General features: G+C 39.5%; 1 protein-coding gene across 2 annotated transcripts in view; it reads left to right on the top strand.

Moving 5' to 3' along the window:
* ST8SIA1 (ST8 alpha-N-acetyl-neuraminide alpha-2,8-sialyltransferase 1) overlaps positions 1–26590 on the top strand; it is a 142941-nt gene that overhangs the window by 34061 nt on the left and 82290 nt on the right. The window contains exon 2 of one of the 2 annotated variants that reach the window (XM_007967886.3): positions 14586–14730. The exons of the other annotated variant lie outside the window; for it this stretch is intronic. Coding sequence (XP_007966077.1) covers positions 14586–14730 — 145 coding nt within the window. The remainder of the gene's footprint in view (positions 1–14585; positions 14731–26590) is intronic. 2 annotated transcript variants of the gene reach the window in all.

The following is a 26590-nucleotide window of genomic DNA, read 5'->3' as shown; positions in this document are numbered from 1 at the left end:
AAAACAGATTCTTATTGAATTTATGCAAATAACTATATTGCCATAAGTTAAGAATATTCACAAATAGTTTCTGAATTCTGGAGAAATCAGGTAGAGAAAAATAAATATGCTTCAAATTTTGTTTATAGGAGTATACTTAATTGTTAAAAGCTGTCAATAGCTCAAAAGAAAAGTTTCCTTTACTCTGAAAAACAAAACAAAGGATCAGCAACATTTTAAGCAAAAACTCAACAAGATTATTCCAGTCTTCTATTAGTTTAGTCTGTGCAGTTAATACCTATTCAACTTGATATTCATAAACATTTCACCTCTCCATTAGTCCTGAAAATTTTACCACTATTCTGATGTCACAATCTCCAGAGTTATCAGACACCTTCATTCAAGAGCACCTGTTAGAGTTTTATAGCTGATTATAAAACCACCATCTAAAGAGGATCAAAACAAGACAATAATTGTCCATGGATGACAAAAAGTTTTAGGGCAGCCATAGTCAAAGACACAATTGACAAGGAAATTTGTTACCTCTGTGGCACACAGTAATTTATTATAACAATTATAATTATTACTGAAAATGTACACTAAGTCATATCAGAATGATAGGAGTTTCTCATAATTTTGGAGCATATACCAATAACATATTTATACAAATACAACCCAAAGAAAACCAAACACCATTTCAGATTTGACAATGCTTCCTATATAATTTTTATACCAAATAAGTCAAATATGTCAACTTTGAACTTTAGGAAGCCTAATATCTTAAAGGATTAATGAAGTCAGAGAAAGACATAATTTATGATTTAATTTTGAGAAGTTTGTCAAATATCAAAGGTTAAGACACTTGATATCACAAAATCGGACCACAAGTCATTGTAAAACAAGTTACTTAAACAAAATGGTAACTCAAGGATTTCAAAAAAAGGCAAAAACCTTCAGTCTTTGAGAGGGGAGACTTAGAAGCCCTAATAAAAACAGCACAAAGCCAATTAAACTTGTTTTTCAAAATTTTATAAATGATCTATAAAATTGTAATCTTGATTGTAAGATATAACTTCCATAAACCTTTTATAACCTTTATAAGCTTTATTAAAGAGTCAGTTAATGCTTCAAGAAAACCTTGCTAATCTGATACAGGGGCCTATATGTTGGTCTTGCATTAGTGTGCCTTTGACGTTAATGGTTAATTTATTGAGGAATTGAACTTATTTCATCTCTCAACATCAGCCCTTACAATCACACATACCTACCTCTTCTGCAATAGTCCCTGGACCTTGAGGAGTTGAATAGCTTTAATTTCTGGCCCTGTGTCAGAATGCAGTTTATTTTGATTGCCATTTTATAGTGGGACTGGAGATGAGGCTTTAATTGGTTTCAGTTTTTAAGATTTAGCAGGACTTGGTGTCCTTTTTAGATCCAGGAGCAAAGGCCCTGTAACTCAATATCACGAGGACTTTAAAAGCACATAAAGTAGGATATACAGATGTAATAACCTTAATTAAAAAATAATTTTAAATCTTAGGTTTTTTTTTCTAAGCAAACCAAAACTTAAAAATAATGGCATAGGAATAATTTTGATAAAATGTAAAATCTGTTAGGCCTGTTACCAAAAGGCAAAAGAAAAGACTTTCTGTAGCGCACAGAATATATTATGTTGGAAGAAATCATTTCCTTTAGACCTTTAAGAAAACATTGTGGCCAGGCGCGGTGGCTCAAGCCTGTAATCCCAGCACTTTGGGAGGCTGAGATGGGTGGATCATGAGGTCAGGAGCTTGAGACCATCCTGGCTAACCCAGTGAAGCCCCGTCTCTACTAAAAAATACAAAAAACTAGCCAGGTGAGGTGGCGGGCACCTGTAGTCCCAGCTACTCCGGAGGCTGAGGCAGGAGAATGGCGTAAACCCAGGAGTTGGAGCTTGCAGTGAGCTGAGATCTGGCCACTGCACTCCAGCCTGGGCGATAGAGTGAGACTCTGTCTCAAAAAAAAAAAAAAAAAAAGAAAACATTGTTAGCATCAGGCCACAACAAACAGAACTTGAGGGGAAAAAATCTTGTATGAGCTGAAAATGAGTTGAAGGAGGGTGTTACTATTTTGTGACTTTTAAAAGGGGAGAGAAAACTGATAATGGTGAGATGCAATAAAAGTTGAACTTTGGGTTAAAAAATTAAAATCTCTTATAATTTATTAAGAGTAAATCAATCCCTGAAGAAAATTGTATTGTTCTAATCAATTTTTTAGTGTATTAGTGTTCTTTTACATCAAACCCAATCTCTAGAAAGACCATTATAATTTCCCTTTAATTATAGACAACTGGATCATATAAAAGTTTTTATTAATAAATCACCTTATTGGATTTATACTCTATACATTTTTTAATACAGCCTCTTATTGGACTTACACAGACTCTTCATGACATGCTTGGACTTTCTGGTTTGTCCGAACATCCCTCTTTCATAAACAACCAGTAATTTTATTCTAGGACTAAATTTACTATATAAGATTCCTTGTCATACAAAACGATTTCTTTTTAAGCTTTCTTACCAAAAAATACCTCCTTATTTCTATAACTTTCTTTACATCTGTCTTATTTCCTGGTTCTTTTCACCTTGTTTTATATATAAAAGGTAAATAAGCTTTGGATTAGACAAAAATTGTTCACCTCTTTAAAAAGGACACTTTTTTTAGAAAGAATATTTTCCTACAACATATTTTTATTGGAAAATACCCAAATAATGAAATACACATTATTTAATTTAATATACCTTTAGATTCTAAATTATGACAAGTTTGTCTACAAGTATTTATCCCATTACATTTACCTAATTATCTTCTCAGCAAACTAAAAAAAAAAAAACTCCATTTCATTTCTCATTTTCCTTCCCTTTTGCCAGTTGTTGCTTCTTTATTCACTCCTTGTCAAATGATTCGTTCCATCTACATTTGTAATATCCTTTATTTTCTCAATGCTTCCAAGTTTAAAAAAAATCTCTACTTTTGTTTTCATTACTAAGCCTATGCTTCTCCTTAACTGTTGCTTTCAACTCTTTCAATACCTCTGCACTTTTCTATCAAGATGGCCAGTGATATTCACAAAACAATATTAAGTACAAATGCAGTGAACACAGTGAACAGGTGAGGGATGATGGGTGGATGAGGTGGCAGTGCCTGCCTGACTGTTTTCACAATATGTTGGTGAGGAGCTGAGTTGACCTACTGGAGCTAGAAAATAGCTTTGTTTATGTCTATGATCATGTATAGGGTGGATGCTTAAAAAGAGTTACCTTTATGTGATATAAATAGCTTACTTCCTTATGATTTGACTTGATATAGAGAAATAATATTGAGAGTAGGAAAAAACCATGCACAAACTCAAAGTGCTTTTTCTATTCTTTCACTCAACACAATCAACACAGGCTTCTGTGACCAAATGCATGGGGATTTCTCCCTACCAACAAGCAAGCAATCAATTCTGTGGTGGACCCAGCTGGGTGTCTTCCAATTCAGTTTCAACACTGTCTACCTAGATATAGAGTCATATCCCACAGGATGAGGGTTTAGTCCCTGAGACTGCCCTCGATTTTAGATGCCAGTGGCAAGCCCCAGGTTGTTTTACCAGTGCATCTGACTGACTTGCTATAAATTGGGGATTCCACAACCTCCTCCTTGGGTTCAATTAATTTGCTAGAGCAGTTCACAGAACTCAGGGAAACACATTTACTGTTTATTATACAGGATATTACGAAGGATGCAGATGAAGAGATGCATGCAATGAGATATGGAGGAAGGGGTGCAGAACTTCCATGCCCTCACGAGGCACATCACCCTCCAGAAACCTCCAGGTATTCAGCTATACAAAAGCTATTCAAATCCTGTCAATTTTGGTTTGATTAAACCATTGGTCACTGGTTTCAGCCACCCTTTCCTCCTCAGAGTTTGGGGGATGTGGCTTAAAGTTCTAATCCTGTAATCATGCTTTGGCCTTTTAAATGATCAGCCCCCATCCTGAATCTACCTAGAGGTCTCTAGCCACCAGTCTACTAATTAGCATACAAAAAGACATCATTTTGGAGTTTCTAAGGATTTTAAGACTTGTATGCCAGGAAAAGGGGTCAAAGAGCAAATTTATGTTTCATAATTTCACAAATATAAAGACTCCAGCTCCCAGAATAAAATTCAGCTAGCACATTCCTTAATGGAAACTGGATGACAGTCAGTTAAAGGTTGTTGACAACCTGAAATGCTGATATTCTGTGCTGAGTAGAGAGACCCATATGTTTTAGACAAGCAGGTGGCACAGTTAATATTCTGTAAAGAAAATTGAGAATCTTTGACTTGTGTTTACACAGAATTCCATTCTGTGAAAATGGTTCATAGCACAAAGCCAAATTTTTTCTCAGAAAATAATTTTGAATCTTACTCACAGAAATACCAGAAGTGTATGCCATGAATCATGAAAGAGATAATTAAGATCTGCAAAAATTTCAGGACAGATGCTACTGTCCAGTACTGTATCTAGTAGGCAGTGCAGCTGGGATGAGTCCACAGAGCTGACGCCAGGATCTTACCCTCTGAAATATGTCACTTCCCTGATCATCTTAATGTTTGCTGGTTTAGTTCCCTGACTTGAAAAATCTGCATAATTTAGAAATTCATAATGCTGTTTCTATATCTTTTTTCTCTTCCTTTCATTTGCTTTGCCTTTCACAAACTTCTCCCCATCTTTCACAGACATAATCTCAGATCTAGGTGTCATTACAACAAGAAAGAAAAAGTGTTTCTGAATGGAGTTCTTATATCTATTATATAATGTCTGGCCTCCCCAGTGCTATTCAGGAGCACCATGGGCCATGATTGGATAAAGACATCCTTGCTGCATCCCACCCTGCTGTGTAAACATGTATATTCGAGAAGCGGCTCAATTATAAGTCACTGCCTGCAGTTTGGAGCATCTGCTACTTGCATACATGTCTAAAAGCCCAGTGGAGTATACGGGCTCATGTGGGGACTGGTGCTCCTGATATGGACCGTATTTTCAGCTGTTCTCACAATGACTGCCCAACTACTGCATCTCTCTGAGTGGATAGACCTGCCCACCCCTATGCTCCTGCTCAAGCCTCCAGAAGTGAATTCATTGCATCTCTCCAAACATGTGTTTTAAACTTCAGAGCACCGAAACACACTCTTCAGATGTGGTAGATATCCATTTCCCTGTTTTTCTGTGATGCCATTAACAGACGAACAGAATTTTATTCATAAAGATATGAATTCATGTAAAACAGGAGTATTTTCTTGGGTGGGCTTTCTCATATCTAAGCATGGTATTAAATGCTTATGAGGGGAATCAAAATTGGAGAGTCTAATGGAGGGATACCTTGCTGTGGATAGGACAGAGATAAGAGCGAGAGAGGGTGGGCTTCATGGGGCTGGTTAGAGAAAATGTTAGAAATATGTCTAGGAGAGAAACAGGCATCCACTGGAAGATTTTATGAAGTTTCTGCTGTGCAGTGGCCCCACATCCTCCATTGCAACTTCTACTCAAATTCAAATGTCTTGCTGTGCTTATGGAGTAGGGTTTATTCTTTAGGATCTGTAAGGGAGGGCAGATTCTTCTCCTTTTCACTCAGAGTAAGTGCTGTATGCACCCAACCCTGTGTGAGCCTCTCCCACAACACACCAGTCTGTCCCATGCTCACTTTATTCTAGCTTCACTGGTTTCCTTGATGGCCTTTCAGCATATGAGGCATGCTCCTCCTTAAGACCTCTGCATTTGGTGTTTGCTATACCTGGAATGCTTTTGAAGGACATTAGATTATGCCCCCGCAAAACATACCAGTACCACACGGGGATTACTTCAAGCTAAAGACACTCGAAGAACAGCAGATGCAAGAAGGACATTCTTATCTTCCCTTTTTCTAACTGAAGGCAGGAGATTAAAAACTCCCAGGTGAAAGCTGCCCTCCATATGCTAGGAAGAAAGAAACATTCTTTGATGGGGAGGCATAGCCAAGAGAATTCTGTACAAGCAGACTTAGTTAAAATAAATCTTGTCTTCCTTTAGCCTCCCCATAGTTTAGTTACTTTTCCACAATTGCATCTCTTTGTTCAACCAATGCAAAATCAAGTAAGTTCTTTTTGTTGGTTTGTTCTGAAACAGGGTCTCACTTTGTTGCCCAGGCTGGAGTGCAGTAGTATGATCATGACTTACTGCAACCTTAAACTCCTGGGCTCAAGCAATCCTCCAGGCAGCGTCTCAAGTAGCTGGGACCACAGGCATGCACCGCCACATCAGGCTAATTAAAAAAATTTTTTTTGTAGAAACAAGGTCTCACCATGTTGCCCAGGCTGGTCTCAAACTCCTGGGCTCAAGCTGTCTTCCAGCCTTGGCCTCCTAAAGTGCTGAGATTACAGGTGTGAGCCATAGTGCATGGCCTGCATGTATGTTTTGCCACATCTTTGAGTCCTACTTTTCTTATGAGGGCTCCCATATCCTGTAAAACTTACACTAAATAAATTTTAAAACTTTTCTCCAGTTAATCTCTCATGTGTCAATTTAATTTTCAGACCCAGCCAGGACCCTATGAGGGAACAGATAGAGTTTTGACTCCACTATACTCTTCTTTCAGATATTCATATGGCTTTCTTCTTCACCTCCTTCAGGTCCTTACTCAAATGTCACCTGGTGAGGACTGACTTAGTCACTCTGTTAAAAATTGCATCTTTCTCAGCTCACCCAAGTAAATTATTTATTTTGTTTTTCTGATTCCTCCATTAGAATTAGGAGGGCAAGGTGTCCCCTGTACCTCTGCCCCTGGTTTATTCACGGCCTTATCCTCAGTGCCTAGAACAGCACTAGGCACATAGACGTTGCTCAGCAAATGTTTGTCGATTGATTGAATGAGTGCAGCCTGAATAGGCCCAGTCACTTCCAGCTACTAAAATAACAAATAAGTGGTTCTCAAAAGATAATACTAGAATCTTTCTAGCTGTATAGACCAGTAAGCCTGGGTAGGAAGACAGAAAATAAGCATTCATTGAAATCCTTCCTGGAAACATTGATATTCTTCAATCCAAATAATTCTGTGTACCTTGTTCAATAAATTATAAAACAAATGTGTATTAGAAAAAACAGATCCTCCTTGAAATATTTATGTTTCAAAAGTTCCTTCTTTCAATTTTCTCTGCCTGTACTAGAGAAACACAAATTACACGTGGCACTAATCTGCCTTTCTTTGGAACACATTTCCTTTATCATGCAGTCATTTCAAATATGAAAAATAAAATACTGCTAAATACAAGACTACTTGCTGGCTTAAACAGTGGATAAGAGTTGTTTTTCTCTGTGTTTGTAGTTCTGGCAAATTATCCAGAAGATTAATCTTTGAAAAGACTTTTTTATTGTTTCTGTAGAAAACATTATTTTAAAGCAATCATGTAATGAAAGTACTTCTCCTTCATACAATTTAAGAGATTTGATTGAAAAATAACATGAATACAAATCTCGATATGGAGTGTGTATTTCGCCCTGTTCGATCAATGATGTAAGCTACTGCAGGGAACCAATACAGTTGCCCCAATACCTGGGGCAAAAGTATTGTCTGCCCCAGAGGCAGTTTTATCACCACTTGCCTCCATTCCTCCTCCGTGAGCAAGACCCTACTGCTTGATTCTGAAAACACAATATTAGAATCTTTCTAGCTACATAGACCAGTAGATATAAACAGGGAGACTGAAAATAAATATTCACTGAAATTCTTCAGAGCAGCTTCTGCCACTTCTTGTTCTAGATCATATAGAAAATATGTCTGGGCCCTCAGCCAACAGTGACCCTTTAAAAAAAAAAAAAAACACCTGCTTTGAAATTGATTATTTCAGACAGATTTCTTTAAGTCAGGGGAAAAAATAAACATATACTGGCCCAGACTCTACTTTTTCATGTGAAATCTGCCACTTAGTTTTTAGAATAAGAAACTTCTCTGATTCCTATCTAGGCTACCAGATTCTTCACTTAAAGAGAAGCCCCCTTTTGTGAGATGCTTAACTTTTCAGCTTCCACTCTTTATATGGTGAACATACAACTTATTATTCAAATAGGGACGTGTTTGAGAATAGAAGGGGTAACTATTAAAAATTATGGCCAGAAAAAGTTACAAACTGATATTATGTGAAGCAAACAAAGTTGTATTCTCTCTAACTATTAAGAAGGAGAATGAAATTACTTACTAAGGTCATATAATGTGCTAAGTGATTTATATCTATTACCTCAATTTCAAAACCATCCTCTGATATTGAGGCTTGGGAACATTTTCAGTCATGAATCTCAGGCTCTGTGACATTAACCCAAAGAGTCAACATGTCGTAGTCTAAAAGGAATTTTAGGAACTCAGCTCAGGACAGTTTACAATAAGGACTATTGATTTAGCTGTCTGGAGGAAGTGCATTAGATACACATTTTGGCTGAAAGCCAAATGTTAAAATCAATAATTGACAAGTCAGATATCACTAGAATAGGAAGAACTTTGGGGAGACAAGATTACATTTGAAACCTTACCAAACATTTTCAATGTCAACATTTGGAAGTTTGACAATATAGTGAAGGAAAAGTAATTTCTCAGCACCATCCACTGGTGGATTATTCCTGTGGTCTCCATCTGTGTGTCTGCAGTCCTACAGACATGCCTACTTTAACAAGACTAACATTTAGCACATAGTGGCAGGAACTGGAATTCACTGCTCAGCAAATGCCCCAAATCCTGGATCTTCTACTACTGACAATGTTTGCCAGTCTAAAGCAATTATTTTGACAAGTGTTTGTTTCTTAGTCCCAAAACAGACAACACAGAAGAAAACTATAAGGAATTGACTTCTTAAATTTGAATTTTGACTATGGAAGCAAAATGCACATTGCAATTCTCTGCTTTCTCTAACACTGTCTTTTTTCTTCCTGTTTGTTATTTATTCATTCAATCGGTATTTATTTATTTATTTATTATAATTACAACTTTTAGATTTAGAGGGTACATGTGCAGGTTTGGATATATTGTGTGATGCTGAGATTTGGGGTACAAATGATTCCATTATTCAGGTAGTGACCATAGTACCCAACAGGTCGTTTTCCAGTTCTTTTCTCCCCTTCTCTCTCCCCCTTCTAGTACTCCCCAATGTGTATTGTTCTCATCTTTATGTCCTTGTGTACTCAGTGTTTAGCTTCCACTTATAAGTGAGAACATGTAGTATTTGGTTTTCTGTTCCTCCATTAACTCACCTGGGATAATGGCCTCCAGCTGCATCCATGTTGCAAAGGACATGATTTCCTTCTTTGTATGGCTGCATAATATTTCATCCATATATATGTCACATTTTGTTTATCCAATCCACTGTTGATGAGCATCTAGGTTGTCAATAAATATTAAGCACCTTTTTAATGTCTCAGCCAGCATTTCAGGAAACGGGGATACAACAGTGAACAGAAGACAGAAGTCTCTGCCTTCATGGATTCTATATTCTGGGCCTTAGGGATATAGAAAATAAACAAGACTATAAATTAAATATATAGCATATAAATAGTTTTAAGTGCTAGAGAGAAGAATAAAGCAGGGAAGAGGGATACGAGGAATTCTGTATTGTGATTGGATCAAAGATGATTTCTCATGATATTGTTTTTGGAGTATTTATTCCTCATGGAACTTTTTGAGGGCAGATTTAATATTTAACGTTCAGTTCTTTATAACAAGATGTGAAGAGTTCCGATTTAGGACTTTTTTTTTCCTTGAAAATCTCATTGTCTTAATGGAATTAAATAATGTAAAATTAAATATAGTTCTTCAAGGTTATTTTGTCTAACGTTTTGAGTGTCAGTATGTAAAATAATTCTGTGAAGACCTGACTTATTTAAGCTCAACTCTGTTATTCTGCTTTATATTATTTAAAATTTTATAAATATTAGTTGGCAGAATAATGATGTGGTATTTTTCCTAAGGTTATATTCCAGACATGCTCTGACTTAATATTTCCTTTAACTGACAATTTACTCTCCTAGGTAGTAAATAATTCCTCATAATTTTTTTGTATATAAAACTAACAACTTTCATAATAAATTTATTCCCTTGCAGCATTTTCTTCTTGCAATATTAAATATTCACTTACACTTCACTTGACTGATAGAATTTCAACATAGAAAGCTCATAAAGAGATGGTCACTGTTTACCCCTATGTTGCGTATAAAAATTGTAGATTGCATGTTCGCTTACAAACAATAAACTCTGATGACACTCCCTGTTTGTGCTGCTCACATTGATACCCTGATTAGATATGAAGGGGACATACATGGTCACTTGATCATTTGTCACATGCATGTTCAGGGATGCCAGCACTGGCATTGATTTGGATGTTTGTCTATCTGACTATTTAACCTTCCAAAAGCTAAGTCTAAATAGCTACAGTGTAACAGTAGATGCTGGCCACATGCTGAGACTGAGGTAGAATTCTTGCCCACCCCTCCTGTCTCAAATTCAGTTATCCCTTGGAAGGGGCACAAAAGTATCAGTCATTGGAGTGGCAGCCTCCCAACCTTGTTCCTGTCTGGTGACCAAAGCATGGAACATGGCATCTCAAAGGGTCATAACAAAGTTCATTCTGATCCTAGGCATTGTTAATTGAGTGGTTGGATTTTCACCGTTATTTGCCTGTTAAGTTTCCTCAGAATCTGACTTCCTAGTCAGTAGGCGCAGTCAACAGATGAGGGCTTCTTGGCTTAACTGATCTTATGAATTCCATCAGGAGGGATGAGAACCTGAGTTAGGTTCTAGCAAGTGGTTCCCAGGCTTCATAAGTATTTACCCTTATGCTGCAGTTATAGCGTCATTAGCTACGACTGTTGCTGAAGCTTGAATTCAAATAAAAAGCAATTACATGTTAATTCCAGTTCTCAACTCACCTGCAACTGAAACTTAATGATCTGGCAGTTTGAACTTGAATATGAAAAAGGAATTGCTTTAGCTTTTTTGATCCTCTGATTTTATTGTCTGCCACAAAAGAAAAGCAAATAATACACAGCATCAGTGCAAAGCATGAAAAAGGAGGTAGGAGTCAAATTCGCTAAAAATTCTAAAAGCTGATCTATAGCTCTGCTCCAGAATTACCTGAAGGTTGGATGGCGGTGAAGTCCATTATTTAATCCGACAATTTCCTAGACATCACAAACAACAGGCTGCAAATCTCAGATCAGGAAACCCTTCCTGGAACCCTGGATGTGATTTAATGTCCTCTTTTTTCCAAACAACCACAGACATCTGTGCACACCTCTGCTGTGACTTTGGTCACATCTCCCTGCATACACAGGAAGTCACTTGCTTGTTGGTTGCCCCTTTTCTTGATTATGTTTTCAGAAGGAAGATCTGATTTTAAATTCAATTTTATATCCCAAGAACTTAGCACAGTTTTAGGTAAGAACTCCATAAAAATCGCTACTACGACTTCTAAAATGACTACTGCTATCAGTACTGCTGCTGGTAGTACTAGAGTGCTAGTACTATTCCTGATTTTGCTGCTGCTACCATATCCAGTGTAGCTGATGAGCTAATGAGGACCCCACTCAGGCACATGGGATATGCATACACATTTCCACATCGTGGTTTCTTTTCAGTCACCCCCTAGAGATGGTCATGGCAGAGGGAAGATGTGGAGGTATTCTGGATGAAGGGAAAAGTTTAAGAGTTTATGATAGAAAAACCACTCATATTGCAAAGAGTGGTATGATCACTGTGAATTTGCTATACCTCTTGGATTTTACAATATTTCTATCGTTTGTGAAATTGTGTATTTTCTATAGCATATTTGGTTTCCCCTACAAAAGGTATGATTGCCCTAGCATGGCGATGCTGTAGAAGGAGATGAGAATTTGATTCAACATCATCTAATACATATTTTATCAATAATTAAGAAAACATTTGCTAACCTAATGAACTTAAACAAGTCTCTGAGTCTCAGCGTCAGTTTCACTGTCCATAAATTCAGAATAATGTAACCTGTCTTCTCAGGCTATTTTGAGGATGCAAAGAGGAAACAAATATGCAAGTGATTTGCAAGCTGCCAGGTACTAGGCAATGTAAAGTGTTACATGGCTGTGACAGATTTTCCTTCTGAACCTCCTGTAGCACTTTGTACTGAATGGCACGTTCAGCTGGTTGGAGGCCAGAGCCATGGACTTGTTGGAAATAAGTACCTGATATGAGGTACAAAGACCTGGGAGCAAAGCTCTTTCCCACCGTTTCACTAGTTATGTGACCTGAGATAAATTACTTGAGAAAAGAATCTTAAAGTCATCCAGCTCATGGGTTACTGTGAGAATTAAATAGAAAAATATCTGTGAAGGCACCTGGTGTACTGCAGGCAGTTGGCCAGTGTTTACACAGCATTTCTTTTAGGGCAGAGAAAGATACAAATGAATCAAAATGCTTCGGAGTAGGTAACCTGCAAAGAGGAGAAAGCTTGGACGCTGCAGACCTGACTTCCTACTCTGCCCTTTGTTACCTGAGCAAGTCCTAGAACCGCTCTAAGCCTGTTTCCTCAGATGAGAATTGGGAGGAATAATGATGATAATAATAATAAAAAAGCATTTCCTTAATTATCTCTTAGGGTTGCTCTGAGGACTAAAAAATCTAAGATATCAGCAGACATGGGATAGGAACTAAGCATTTAGCCTATCCTCCCCCAAAGTTTAGCATCATGCTCATGATAATTATCCTTATTTTTAAAGATAGTCTTAAACCATGTCCACGTGTTTTCTGTTGACTCAAGAAGAGCCTAGGATGCACTTTTGACAAAATGTTTGCAGTCCAGTATAAAACTTTACCTTAGCCAGGCGTGGTGGCACGTGCCTGTTGTCCCAGTCATTTGGGAGACTGAAGCAGGAGGATCGCTTGAGCCCAGGAGTTTGAGGTTGCAGTGACGGCACTCCAGCCTGTGAAACAGTGTGAGACCCTGTTTCAAAAAACAAGGACAACAACAACAACGAAGAACAACAACAAAAAACCTTTACCATCTCTGGAAGCCACCTTTTGAGTGGCAAAACACCAGTAAAAATGAATGACGGTGGAGAAGAAGAGGAAAGAGAGAGGCAGCTGATAAGAAACGGAGGGCTAGTGTAGGAGCAAGAAGAGACACTCGGTCTAGCAACTTTGATAAGATGAAAACTTTCTTCCCGAGTTCTTCTCCCCTTGTCTGCCTTGAGCCCTTCTCTCCTGTCCTTCTTTCCATTGAAACCTTCGTGAAGGCAAAGCCAACGAAGATCTCGAGAGTGCAAGGGGAGGCAAAGTGTGGTGGGAAGAGTACCTCCCCGGTAGGCTGAGGAAGCCTGCCCTGCAGGGGCAGCCTTACTGACTAGGCTGATTCCTGGCAACAATGAGGCTGGGACAGTGTAACAATAAGAAGGAGAACACCCACCACGTATTGAACTTTCACTGTGTGCTCTACCAGTACCTTCTCAGTGGACTCTCAACGAAAGTCTCATAGGGCAATTCTGCAGCCCTGTCTCTTTGCCCAGTCATGGAGTTAGTAAGCTGCAAAGGCAGGACTTGAAGTCAGGTCCCCCACTCCACTGTCCCCTTTCAGCTAAAGATGTCGAGCGAGCATTTCTGCATGAGGTCATTCAGAAATGGTTTATGCCAGCAATTTTATTCATCTTCCTAGAGGTGGAAGTGGTGAATAAGCTCTTTCACTCATGAGTAAGTGGAATTTATTTCTGGTAGATTATTAAGTGGAGGGTCATATAAAGATTTCCCCATAGAACAAACATGGCTTAGACTTGAGGGGCTACCTGGGAAGTAGCCTGCAAGCCAGCCCGGAAGGGTGAGTTTATCCCAGTGATGCTGGGGCTTCAGACACTGAGGGAGCTGGGAGACACTTCTGTCAAAGACACAGAGCTCATCATGGTGTCAAACATTCTGAGAGGCCAAACACTTCTGAGAGGCTAAACCAAAAAGGCCTATGAGGTTTAGCAGTGAGAAGGTAGGTTGCGCTCCAGTGTCTGAGAGCTCATCATTCATTTCATTCTATTTCTACTCAAAAGGTTTCCAAGGGGTTGTTCTCTATCTTGTCACCAGTTTGGGGGAGTGCACTCTCTTTAGGGTCACTCTGTGTATTCCCTTGCCATATAGCTCACAGGAAGTCTCTTTTCACTGAATTTAACCACCTGATTGTTAATGGAGGTACAGATGCACCTCTGCTGTAGCTGAATAGCTCAACAGTCTCCAAAGTTAGCTATCCGAGTCTTTTCTGGACCTGGATATTTGAATTGATCAGTATATCTGCAGCTGTAATGATTATTTTTGTCTTTTGACATATCTCACCTGAATCTGAGAGCTGATGTATTTTTCTTAAACATTTTTTTTTTTTAAACTGTGAAATATTCTAGTCACGCACTTTGGTGGCTAGAAGAGTGAATTAATAGTAGTCTAATCACCCTGGAGATGCTATGCTTCTGTGAGCTGGCACTGAGGTAAGGCGGCACATCTCTGTGGGAATGACAAGTGAATGAATCTGCTCCTCATTTAACCAGCTGTTCTCTTCTCTCTCTCTGTTTTCTCTCCTAGGAAACAAATGGAAGACTGTTGCGACCCTGCCCATCTCTTTGCTATGACTAAAATGAATTCCCCTATGGGGAAGAGCATGTGGTATGATGGGGAGTTTTTATACTCTTTCACCATTGACAATTCAACTTATTCTCTCTTCCCTCAGGTTAGTATAGAGTTGGTTGCCTTCAATATAATTTCTTAAATTTCTTGCTGTCATAGAAAAGGGATAAATGAGTTTGCCTAACTCATCAGATCGACTTTTTGTTTTCTTTCTTCTCTCTTAACTTTAAATGCTTTTCTTTATATCTGTCATTTGTGTGTGTGAATAAATCACATAGTCTTTTATGCAAGGGTGGAAGCAGGTTATTATAGAGTTACAGTTTTCCTAGCCTTTCTGATTTGAGTCCTATGAGACTGAAGGAAGCAAGAAATGAATGATCAGGCACTTGTGGAATTCTAGTGTTCTGAGATTGGCTGTGGAATGCCCGTAAGGATTTGTGTGATACTGGAATGTTTTCTTAGGACTGATGTTGCTCAAGGAGTGGGGACCATATGATGAGAAGTTTGCTTCTTAGAGCACTTGAATGTGGTTAGATTACTCCTGTGAAATGGAGGAGTGGTGGATATGGAGAGGAATAATTCAACTTGACCACTTTTGAAGTGGTCTAAATCAAGCTTTGCTTACTTAATATCTCTTCTTGGTTTTCTGAGCATTGAAATAAAATGTTTTTCTAACATACATGTAGGCAGCAAGTGGGGGGAAAAGGGAAATTTTATTTTAGGGAAGGAACCCTAGCTGTGGGGAGGGGAGATCTTAGGCAAAATTGCAATTAGGGAAAAATTCAGAAATGAATTGTGGCCTCCCCCAGACCTCTTTTAGCCTCCCTTGGTTTGCTCAGATGATTGTACAGAAAGAGAATTTTGAGCCTTGGAAGGTGGGACTGAATCTTTCATGTATCTCTGTTAATAGTCGATGAGACTTTAAAGGAGGAATCCCACAAAGTTGAGACACAGGTTCTGCCAGATCCAAAGTCACACTCTCTATGAAATAGCCATGCTGACTAGCTCATCCTTAGCTATTTTAGTCTAGTTTAATGGTTTTAAAATGTAGTGATAAGGTTTTTCTTTTAATTTTTGAAATAGGAAATAGAAGCTTTAGTTTATTGCCAGTATCTACGTGTTTTCTCTCTCCTCTTCATCTGCTCTTGGGAGGCTTCGAAGTGTCAAAGGAAATAACTAAGAGTCATAATATATGGAACTGAATTTTGTCTCCATCTCTCACTAACTAATTTCCTTGGGTAATTACCTAAGTCGTCTGAGATTCAGCTGTTTTGTTTCTATGATGGCTAGAGCAGCACTTGTCCTATTTACCTTACAGACCTGTGGAAAAGATCAACTTAGATAATGCATGGAAATATTCTTTTTTTTTTTTTTTTTTTTTTGACAGAGTCCCACTCACTGTGTTGCCTGGGCTTGAGTGCAGTAGCATGATCTCGGCTCACTGCAACCTCCACCTTTCAGGTTCAAGCAATCCTCCTGCCTCAGCCTCCTGAGTAGCTGGGATCACAGACATGTACCACCAAACCCAGCTAAGTTTTGTATTTTTAGTAGAGAGCATGTTTCGCCATGCTGGCCAAGCTGGTCTCGAACTCCTGACCTCAAGTGATCTGCCCATCTCGGCCTCCCAAAGTGCTAGGATTACAGGCGTGAGCCACCGCACCCGACTGTAATGCATAATAAATGTACTTTATAAACTACAAAGCATTATATGTTTGGTGTTAATGTGCTGATTCATACTTAGTATCTTGAGGCTGAGTCATGAAGAATAGAATTGTATTGGTGAGGGTTTTGGTAAGGTACAGCAATCTCTGTAGGTACTTTTAGCAGAAAGATATTTCATATAGGGCATATGTCATTTAAAAAAATCATTGAAAGAATGGAGAAATGGGAGCCAAAGGTGGTTCCTAGAATTACTGAGTTCAAGAGCCTACTGCTATAACTGTGGTCTAGGGACTGGGAAGCCCTAACTTGCATTGCTGTTAGCATGGCCACAACTGCTTCTATTAGAAATAGGGAAAGAAGATGAGTTCCAATTCTCCTCATCGTTTCAAATCTTCTTCAAATGCTTCTAATGGAGAAATGATTTGCATCCAGAACACTAGTTGTGAAGAAGTCCAGGAAAGGCCATTTTTAACTATCACGCTTCATCAGGAAACTGGAAAGAGAGTGGCATAGAGGTTAAGCAAGCCAATCCACAAGATATTCTATGTACAAAAACTGCTACCAACTAGTTGTGGCATGAGGAAGAGATAAGGAAGCAATCTCCTTTAACAGTTCCTCACGCAGAAACATTTTAAATGAAATCCAAAGTAGCTTTTTTTATAGATGAGGACTTTTAGTTATACCAACTGAATTCTAACTTTGCATTAGAAAATACATTTAAAAGGACGATTAAAAAGTATACACTAGCCTCCTATGTTAGCTGTCGGTTGCAGCAATAGGGTTGTAAGAAATATTTACTTTGTAAAGTGTGTGCAAATGAATTCTGTGCCTCTTTGTGCCAGTTGCAAGACCAAGGAAACATCCTTGAATAATAAAGGAAGAATGCTTTTTTCTTGGGAATTGGAAGTCATTACATCATTGTGTATGGGCACAACCATCGCAAAAGGCAGAACCAATTCAATGAGTAGATATTTTTTTTTTAATTGCATATGTATGTATTTTTCCTGCTAAGAATCTGAAATGACTAATTAATTCATAGAAATCTTGGTAAACCAGTTTGTATCACTGGAAAAGTGGTGTTTTCCCTCTGCTCTCATCCATTATTATTTCTTAGCAAAATGTTTCTAGTTTGTTATTAGCCAACAAGGTTGCCAGTTAATTGATATGCTTCATTCATGTTCCCGGCAGGAAGATAATAGTGTGTGCAGATGAGGTAGAAATGCAGGTGAGTGGGCCAGGCTCAGTGTTTTCAGCATAAACAAAGCTTCACTCCTTTCCCTGAGTTTCAGTGAAATAATGCTAAGTCACTCATTTCCAATCTCGATTCTACATCTGTACCTTTACACTTGCCCCTTAAATGCTCCGTATATGTTAGCCATCATTATCAATGTTATTTGTTTGCCTACTTTTAACTATTGTTTTTTTGTTGTTGGTACCAAGATGCAATGTAAGAAGGGAGATGCTCTGGTACATTAGGGAATATCAACAGGTCCTGTAGGGGCTGGGGCGGTGAATCCGCAGGAGGTAACTATCGAAATATCTGTACATTGAGATTCCACATCAAACTCCTTTTAGTTAGTTCTTTGTTATTTGAACCTTCCACAACTTTCTGTAACTTTGTGTTCAGATTTATTCAATTCTGCCACATAATGCTGCGTACGTAACTTCATACCTCCATGTGACAGTGTTTTGTGTTCTAAAAGTCCTTATCTGCTGTCTTAGTAGCATCTTGTGAGCTCTTGAGAACAAGAGGGTTTTCCCTTTTGCGCCCACTGCATTGCTTCCCACTCAGTATAAATATTCATTTCCAACCACTCATGTCTGTCAAGGGCGTTCCTGTCTGTGTCTCACTTGGGCTGGACCCCTGCAGTGCCCTTGCTTGAACTGTAGGAAACTAAGCAGGACATTCAGAAGTAGCTGTTTCCAAAGGGCTCTATAAGTGCATTTTGGTGAAATATTTGTTGAAGATTATTAGGCATGAAGGGCAGAATTTTTAACCTTCACACAGGATTTTTAAAACACGTGATGTGTGTGTGCGTGTTTGTATTTGGGGAGGACAGTGCGATGGTATTAGCATTCCCACTTTGAGAATAGCTGCTCCCAATCCCCTGTGTTGGGACCAGCTCTTTTCTGCTTAGCCAGGAACTGCCCCTTTTAAGCCTGCATGGTCCAGTGTTTGCAGGAATTATTGAATGAACCCTATTTTGGCCTAAGATATATTGCCCAGGAAGAACACAAATTTCCATGGAAATGAGTGAGGGAGTAGCAGGAATGTTAGAAACCACAACTGTGCTGATACCATCTGAAAAATATTTCCTTTTGGTGTTATAAAAACACGGTTGGCTCTCCATTCTCTTACATTGTGATATAAATTACAAACGACTATTCATTTCTCGTCAGCATGTTCACCCAAGGCCATACGTAAAGCATCACAAAACATCATTAATGCACCCCACGCAGACACTCATTTCCAGCTTCCTAGATTGACCGTAGGCTCCTGTCATGTTCCACTGAGCCTGGACCTGCAGCGTCCTTGGCCTGTGGGAAACCCAGCAGGACATTTTGGAGTAGTTTGTCAAAATAGCCTTGTTAAAATGAAAATATACATTTTTTTTTTCCTTCACAGTAATGTGCTTAATAGAATTCTCTGAGCTCCTGGATATCCCTGAGTCTCACAGCAATTTTTTTTCTTTTGATAAAATTTGGATCATACTATATAATCTACAGAATTTGGTAGGTTTTTTTTTTCAACTTATTCATATTATTGTAATCATTTCCCCTGATATATATCTTTTTGGCTGGAAGGAAACTAAGGGGTCTAATGTCTGGTGGGGATTGATCTTTGCTGGACTTTTGTTAGGCTCTGTTGTTAGGCTTGCATCTGGCTGCTTTATAACAGAAACCTGATTGGGGGCAGAACCAAATAGGTGCTTATTTATCTCAAGCAATAAGGAATTAAGGGTGGGTAGTTTAAGGCTCAGTGATGGCTACATAGTGTGCCATCAAACTCCCAGACCCCTGTCTTGCTATTCAAACTTCCTTAGCTGATGGCCAAGGAACTTCACAGTTTTGGTTCAGGATCCCAGCAAAAAGAAGGAGTAAGCAGAAGAGGAAAGTTGGACAGATTCCTGCTCCCATATCATTAATCAGGACTGAGTCACATGGACGTGTCTGACTGCAAGAAAGCCTGGGAAGTTCAGTGTTCCAGTTTTAGGCAAATGCCTTGCATTTGTCAACTGTATGGGCTGCCTCAGTTTCTTCACATGTTCTCTCTCTCAGCCCTTACAGTGACTCTGTGTGGCTGTTATTATTGTCTCCATTTCATGGATGAAGTTAAGACTGAGAGGGGTTAATTACCTTATTCAGGGTCCCGGAGCTGGTAGGTGGAAGGGCTGGGATGTGAAACCTGGCCTGTCTGATTTCAAAGGTTTTAGTGTTTACTCTCTGGTTTATTTCCTTAGAAGATGTGGGTTCTAGTGGATTAGTTCATTCTTATCACTCAGTCATCTTGAAACCATTTTAAGGTTTTTCACTTCTTTTATAAGAATACCCTTATAAGAAATGGAGAAATTTCATTTTTAAAATTTATTTTTATTTTATTTTATTTAGAGACCGGGTCTTGCTCTGTTTGGTAAACTAAAAGCACAGTGGCATGATCATGGCTCAATGCAAGCCTCCACCTCCTGGGCTCAAGTGATCCTCCCACCTCCATCTCCCATGTAGCTGGGATAACAGGCATGTGCTACCACACCTGGCTAATTTTTGTATTTTTGTTTTTGTTTTTGTTTTTTGTTTTTTTTGGAGAGACAAGGTTTTGCTACATTGACCAGGCTGGTCTAGGACTGCTGGGTTCAAATAATCCACCCATCTTGGCCTCCCCAAATGCTGGAATTGCAGGCGTGAACCTCTACACCTGGCCAAGAAATTTCTTTTGCAGCTTTTTGGGAGAAAAAAATAGAGTGTAGATATACAGGATGTGGAATCCTATACAATATCATAGTTTCCCATACAATACTCTAGTCTCTTTTTGGCTTTGAGCTTCCCGGTGTCCCCTGTTGAAAGGAGAAATAAGAGCATTTGCATTATTTTGAGTTTTATAAAGGGGAAACCTTGTATTGCTTCTTTGTTAAAGGAATCTAGAACATGGTTCCACTACTATTGAATAATTAAGGTAATTCGCCCTGCCATTCTCTTGGCCTAATGCTAACACTGGAGTACTATTTAGGGCTTGCAGTCTTAAAATCTGGATCCTAAGCCTGGCCTTTCTATGATGACGCTTATGATCCTAGACAAGTCATGGAACCATTCTCAGCCTGAATTTTATAATTTGCACATTGGGACAAATAATACCTGGCCTTTATATTTCAATATTATTATCATGAGTAACAAAGTTAAAATGAGATAATGGGTTTAAAAGTGCTTTGTAGGCTGGGCACGGTGGCTCACGCCTGTAATCCCAGTACTTTGGGAGGCCGAGGCGGGCGGATCACGAGGTCAAGAGATCGAGACCATCTTGGCTAACACGTTGAAACCCCGTCTCTACTTAAAATATATTTAAAAAAATGAGCCGGGCGTGGTGGTGGGCGCCTGTAGTCCCAGCTACATGGGAGGCTGAGGCAGGAGAATGGTGTGAACCCGGGAAGCGGAGCTTGCAGTGAGTGGAGATCGCTCCACTGCACTCCAGCCTGGGCAACAGAGCAAGACTCTGTCTCAAAAAAAAAAAAAAAAAAAGTGCTTTGTAATGAATGCACTGTAAAAACATATGATAATATTATTACTGTTATTTTCTTTTTTTTTCTGATTCCAAGTCTAGTTTTCTTTTTGCTTTTTACTTTAATTTTTTTATTATTATACTTTATGTTATAGGGTACAATCATGCTGCTATAAAGACACATGCACACGTATGTTTATTGCGGCACTATTCACAATAGCAAAGACTTGGAACCAACCCAAATGTCCGTCAATGACAGACTGGATTAAGAAAATGTGGTACTGTTATTTTCTCTCAAAATGTGTATGGATTTTAGCATTGCTTTGGCATTTGGGTGATGCCAGGAACCTATGGAGCAAAACAAAAACTAAAACACCACTAAAAAGGGGTGAAATCCATCTTCCAGGACAGTGAAAAGAAATAAAGATGTTGAAGCTGGGATTTTGGAAAACATAAAGTAGTAATGGAAAATGCTATAGTCTTTGTTTCATTATATTTGGATAATAATTGCAGTAAAGTAAAAGAGCAAGGTGAAATAAATCATTAACTTCCAGTGAATTAAGATTGTGATCTGAACAATGAATTGATATCCACTGTTCTTCAAATGACTCTGTAACTGAGAAGAGCAGGAAAATGGATCATCACTGGATGTCCAAAGATCTGTTATCTTCACAGGGAAAGGAAAACAATTGATTAGAAGTGAGGTAGTGCAATGGAGTTGCTCAGAAGAATAGCTGACGGGAACTTTAAGATGTCTTGTTTTTCAAATTGAGAAATAATTAAAAATTAAGACATTTCTTTAATGAAAATTTGCAGGTTGTCTGTGGTTGAGAACAAAATGGAAAATAAAGGAATGCTCTATCTTGCCATGGTGTAGATCTTTCTAAATTATTGACAGTGTGTAAAATTTCGTACAAAGGCTGATTATGGCTCAGGATTCTAGCTTCCTGGGAATAATTGAAAAGAATTTGTGACACCAGTTACCACTGAGTCACATTTCATCCCGTAGGCCTGATGGGAGTGATAGCTTTTCTTAGGAGGTGTTACTGTTCCATGTAACATTTTCTTGTTAGGTTTGCTGACATGACAGGGTGTTTCCCTGCAGAAAAACCTGGTATACCTTTATTTATTTTTTTTTTTATTTGATTAGTTTCTTAATCTTGGTTGCCCTTACAGACAAAGGTCCAAGTGTAGGAAGGAATTTGCATCCTATTTTAATTTAGTTTTGAGCATTTGTTTGGATACTAGGAAGCCTCTGTTTCATTTCTATTAATATGCTCACTTGTACTTTTAAACTCTATTAGGAGTCGCTTAAATGCATAAACATATTTGATTAACTTACAGAGAGGTATCATTTCAACCCTGAATTTTCTCTGGCTTAATTAATTCAGTCAAATATTCAAGATGTATGAATAGGTACAGAGAACGTTTTCAGAGTGTTTGTCTATGTTCAGATCAGTTCACTATCTTCCTTCTAATTCATTGTCTTCCTTCCATTGATGGTCAAAAATTCTTAGATCACAGGTGAACTAGCAGAACATTTTTTTAATCACTCACAGCCTGACTAGCTCTACTGTGTTATCTTCAGGGTTCAGAACTTCTGAGTACATTGAAGAGACTGACCCTAAAGCTAGACTTGCCCAACACAATGGGGAAAGGGGTTGGCTACGGATAGGATAGGGAGTGAACATAGCTTTGGGGGCTAAAAGGAAGTCCAGCCAGTAGCCAGAAAGGGGTATTGCAGTTCTTACTGTGGGACACCGTTGGCAATAACCAGAAGATAATAAGGAGTAACATGATGTGCTGCTAATATGCAGGATGCAGAGATGAAAATGGGGGTGGATGGAGCTATATCCAGAGATCCGGTTAAAATAATTGACTTCAAGTTCCCAGTCTCTACGCTGGAGGTTTTGGCAACTGGCAGCTTCCAAGGGTACTGGTCAGAAGAAGGCAGAGCCTCTGACTTCTAGAGGTTTGGGAACTGCTTCTTTTCCTCTATTTCTGATCTCAGGTAATGACACTATTGTCTACTCAGTCATTTGAGCTGGACGGTAGGATCTTATGTTTGAATTTCACTGTCCAAATCCAAGTTTATTTCTTAAGTATTTCCTGAATCATTCCCCTCTTTTCTTACCTCACTGCCACTAGGTTAGGTCAAGGTTTATCATCTGTTATCTAGACTAATTCAAGAACTTTCAAAAATGTCTCACAGACTGGCATGGTGGCTCATGCCTGTAATCCCAGCACTTTAGGAGACTGAGGCGGGCAGATCGTTTGAGGTTAGGAGTTTGAGACTAGCCTGGCCAACATGATGAAACCATGTCTCTACTAAAAATACAAAAAATTAGCTGGGCGTGGTGGCAGGCACCTGTAATCCCTGCTATTCAGGAGGCTGGAGCAGGAGAATTGCTTGAACCCAGGAGGCAGAGGTTGTAGTGAGCCAAAATCACACCACTGCACTCTAGCCTGGGCAATAGAGTGAGACTCCGTCTCAAAAAAAAAAAAAAAAAAGTTCACTATTATGAATTTGCCTTCCTATGACATCCTCCACCCTCTGCCAATTTTGTTGTTATAAAGTGTAAACTGGTGTGTGTGACATTTCTTAAGTCACTCTTAACTACTTGCCATGCAGATGAGCAAGTGGCTAAATGGCACACTCACCAAGTCGGCTGAAGCAGCATTCACAGAGACAACTCCTGAAGGACAAGGAGCAGCTAGTAGATATGCTGTTGCATTTTATTATTCAAAATAAGGAAATTCTACCCTCTAAGAAAGGGAACCTGAAACTACACTGGGCTCTGTAGTTCTGTAATCAGGGATGCACCAACCCTTCCCCGGGGGCGATTCAGAGACTGAGCTATCACATACTTACTAAGATAGGGCAGAACTGTGGCTTTGGCCTGTTTTATCAACTTAGTGTTTGTAGGGAATGGAAAGCCAGTGTAGCTATGATGGGTGACTCAGGTACAAGTCTTGCAGATACAGTTGAACGACATAGATGGCCAGAAACGGTGGGCTTTTTTTTTTTTTTTTTTTTTTTTCATTTTATTTTATTTTGTCATGAGCTCAACAGCATCTCTCTTTCTCTCTCTCTCCCCTCTCCCTGGCAGGTCACAGACATAAATTAAAAATAAAATCTACAAGGAAAAGAACTTATAAAAGCACTCCCAGGCTCACACCTTCTATCCCTACTGCTCAGTTAGGAACACCCCAACTGAAAATCAGTGCTTGCCCCCCTCCACTTCTCTCCTGCTTGTCTGGGGCAGACAGTACTCCAGAGCCGGGGGCAGTGGCAAACAGTTAAAAATAAAGACATTGTGATCCTGGAACCATCTGGTCACCTTGGCACTTCCACGTCTGCCTCCCCCAGGCAGCCCTCCAGGAGCTTGCGCTCAGCTGGGGCTGTGGAGACGCTGCTCGTGGCTGAGAGCTTGTGTGTTTGATGGGTGCTCTCAGCCCCTGTCACATGCACTTCATCTTCTAGAAAGACACCCAAAAAAAGAAAGCAAACAACCACCTCGGGACAGAGGAGAAAAATCCCGAGTGTTCACACAGTTACATGGAGTCTTTATGGCAAAGAGGACATTTAGCTGCTTTGAGTGTTGGAGCATCTCCTTTTTACTCAACACAAGCACTCTAGACTCTACAAGAGAAACAGGGCACAAGCCCTAAAAAAATCAAAGCGCATGAAATTCTAAGAGGACCAGTTTTACTGTTGTTGCTGGGTTGTGCAATGTTTTGTGTTTTCCCAGTAACAAACCCAGTTGTTGGTAGGCAGAGGCCCGAGGCAAGGATCACTCCCCAGTGTTGTGCTGAATCCTGCCTGGAGGCTGCTGCACCAGATCCTCTCTCCATATCATTTCCCTGACTCACAGCAGTACTGGAAGAGGAAGGCTGCAGGCCCAGTTCCCAGAGCACTGCCAGCACCTCACCCCAGCTACAGAAGAGCTCAGGCAGCCGGTGAGGGGTGGGGAACACAAACGGGATTTATTGCATCAGCTTATGGTTGCAGAAGAGCTAGTCTCTTCTATGGCTTGCTGAGAATAGTGAGAATCCAAGCCTTGCTACTGACCAGGATTGAGGGCCTCGGGTGCTGAGCCCCATCTGGTTTCCAAGCAGCTCTATAGGAGGCCACTTCTTTTTCCTGTCGACAGTGGATCAGTCTTGAGCGGGTTCATCCTTCCTGGTTACAACCTGTATGATAAAGTTCAAACCCCTTAGAGTGGCACACAAGGTCTTCATGATATGAACTCTCTGAGAATGTCAGCGAATATAGGCTTACCAATTGCCATCCATCTGCTTCCTCCAGCTCCTCATTACTTTTTTTTTTTTTTTTTTTTAAGACGGAGTCTCACTCTGTCATTCAGGCTGGAGTGCGGTGGTGTGACCTCCGCTCATTGCAACCTCTGCCCCTCAGGCTCAAGTGATTCTCCTGCCTCAGCCTCCAAGTAGCTGGGACTACAGGCATGCACCACCATGCCAGGCTAATTTTTGTATTTCTGGTAGAGATGGGGTTTCACCATGTTGGCCAGGCTGGTCTCAAACTCCTAACCTCAAGTGATTCGTCCCCCATGGCCTTTCAAATTGCTGGGATTACAGGCGTGAGCCACCGTGCCTGGCCCCTAGCCCCTCATTACCTTTTACTTTTACTAAGTGACTTGCATTTCCCAGAACAATTCGTGTTTCTCGTTTTGTCTTCACATTTGTACATGTTGTTCCTTCTGCCCAAAATGCCCTTCCTATCCTTGTCCAATGAATTCTTGTGTATTTTTCAAGATCCAACCAAAGCATCATTTCTGCAAACCTTCCCAGTTTCCTCTCCCAAGTCTCAACCACCCAGCAATGTTGATTAAAAATCTATTTTCTGCCCCCCAAATTTGTATATATCTCTCTTAATATAATTGAATAAGAGTTATTGTATAACAATTCAATAATTGTTATTGAATAACAATTACTGGCTCATATGCTCTCTGCCGACCACACTGTGAGCCCTGTGAAGTCAGCACATAGTCAGGGTCTGGCACATAACATAGCAGGTGGTAAATTAAAATGTACTGAATGAATGATGAAATGGATGGCTGCTTTTTCCAAAGCCTTTGCACCCACATGGCATCAAGTTACGTCAACCTAGGTCAGTCTAGGCAACAGCGATGGAAGAAGGAAAGGTCCTGGATGTTCACGATAGAGCGTGGCGTGTGTGATGGTGTGTGGACAGTCACCCTCTAAGTGTGCAGGACTTCATCCTAATCCTGAAATAAAAAGATGGTACGATTTAAAAGTCAAGCCACAATATTGGTTCTGGGCATGTAGTTATTTTGTTTTTGTTTCTTTGGCTATTCTTATTCTCTTTTAAGACATACATTTTTGTTAAGAAATTGTTATTGGATGGAGCTGAAGGACATTTTGATACTTGTGAAGATAATTTCTTTTTCTCACATCCACCTCTTATTTTCTCCCATTGTCTTTATCATCTTATTTCAAATGATAATGGCCTCTTGCCTAGAATTCTACAAAAGTTATCTTTGGGATTTTTGTATCTAATCTGACCTCTTCTCCTGTGCATTACCACGCTGTAGCCTGAGTTAGCTTT

The sequence above is a fragment of the Chlorocebus sabaeus genome, chromosome 11 (assembly GCF_047675955.1).
Source record: "Chlorocebus sabaeus isolate Y175 chromosome 11, mChlSab1.0.hap1, whole genome shotgun sequence".
Classification (NCBI taxonomy): domain Eukaryota; kingdom Metazoa; phylum Chordata; class Mammalia; order Primates; family Cercopithecidae; genus Chlorocebus; species Chlorocebus sabaeus.
The sequence above is the reverse complement of the archived record's forward strand: the minus strand, read 5'-3'. Positions and strand labels throughout refer to the sequence as shown.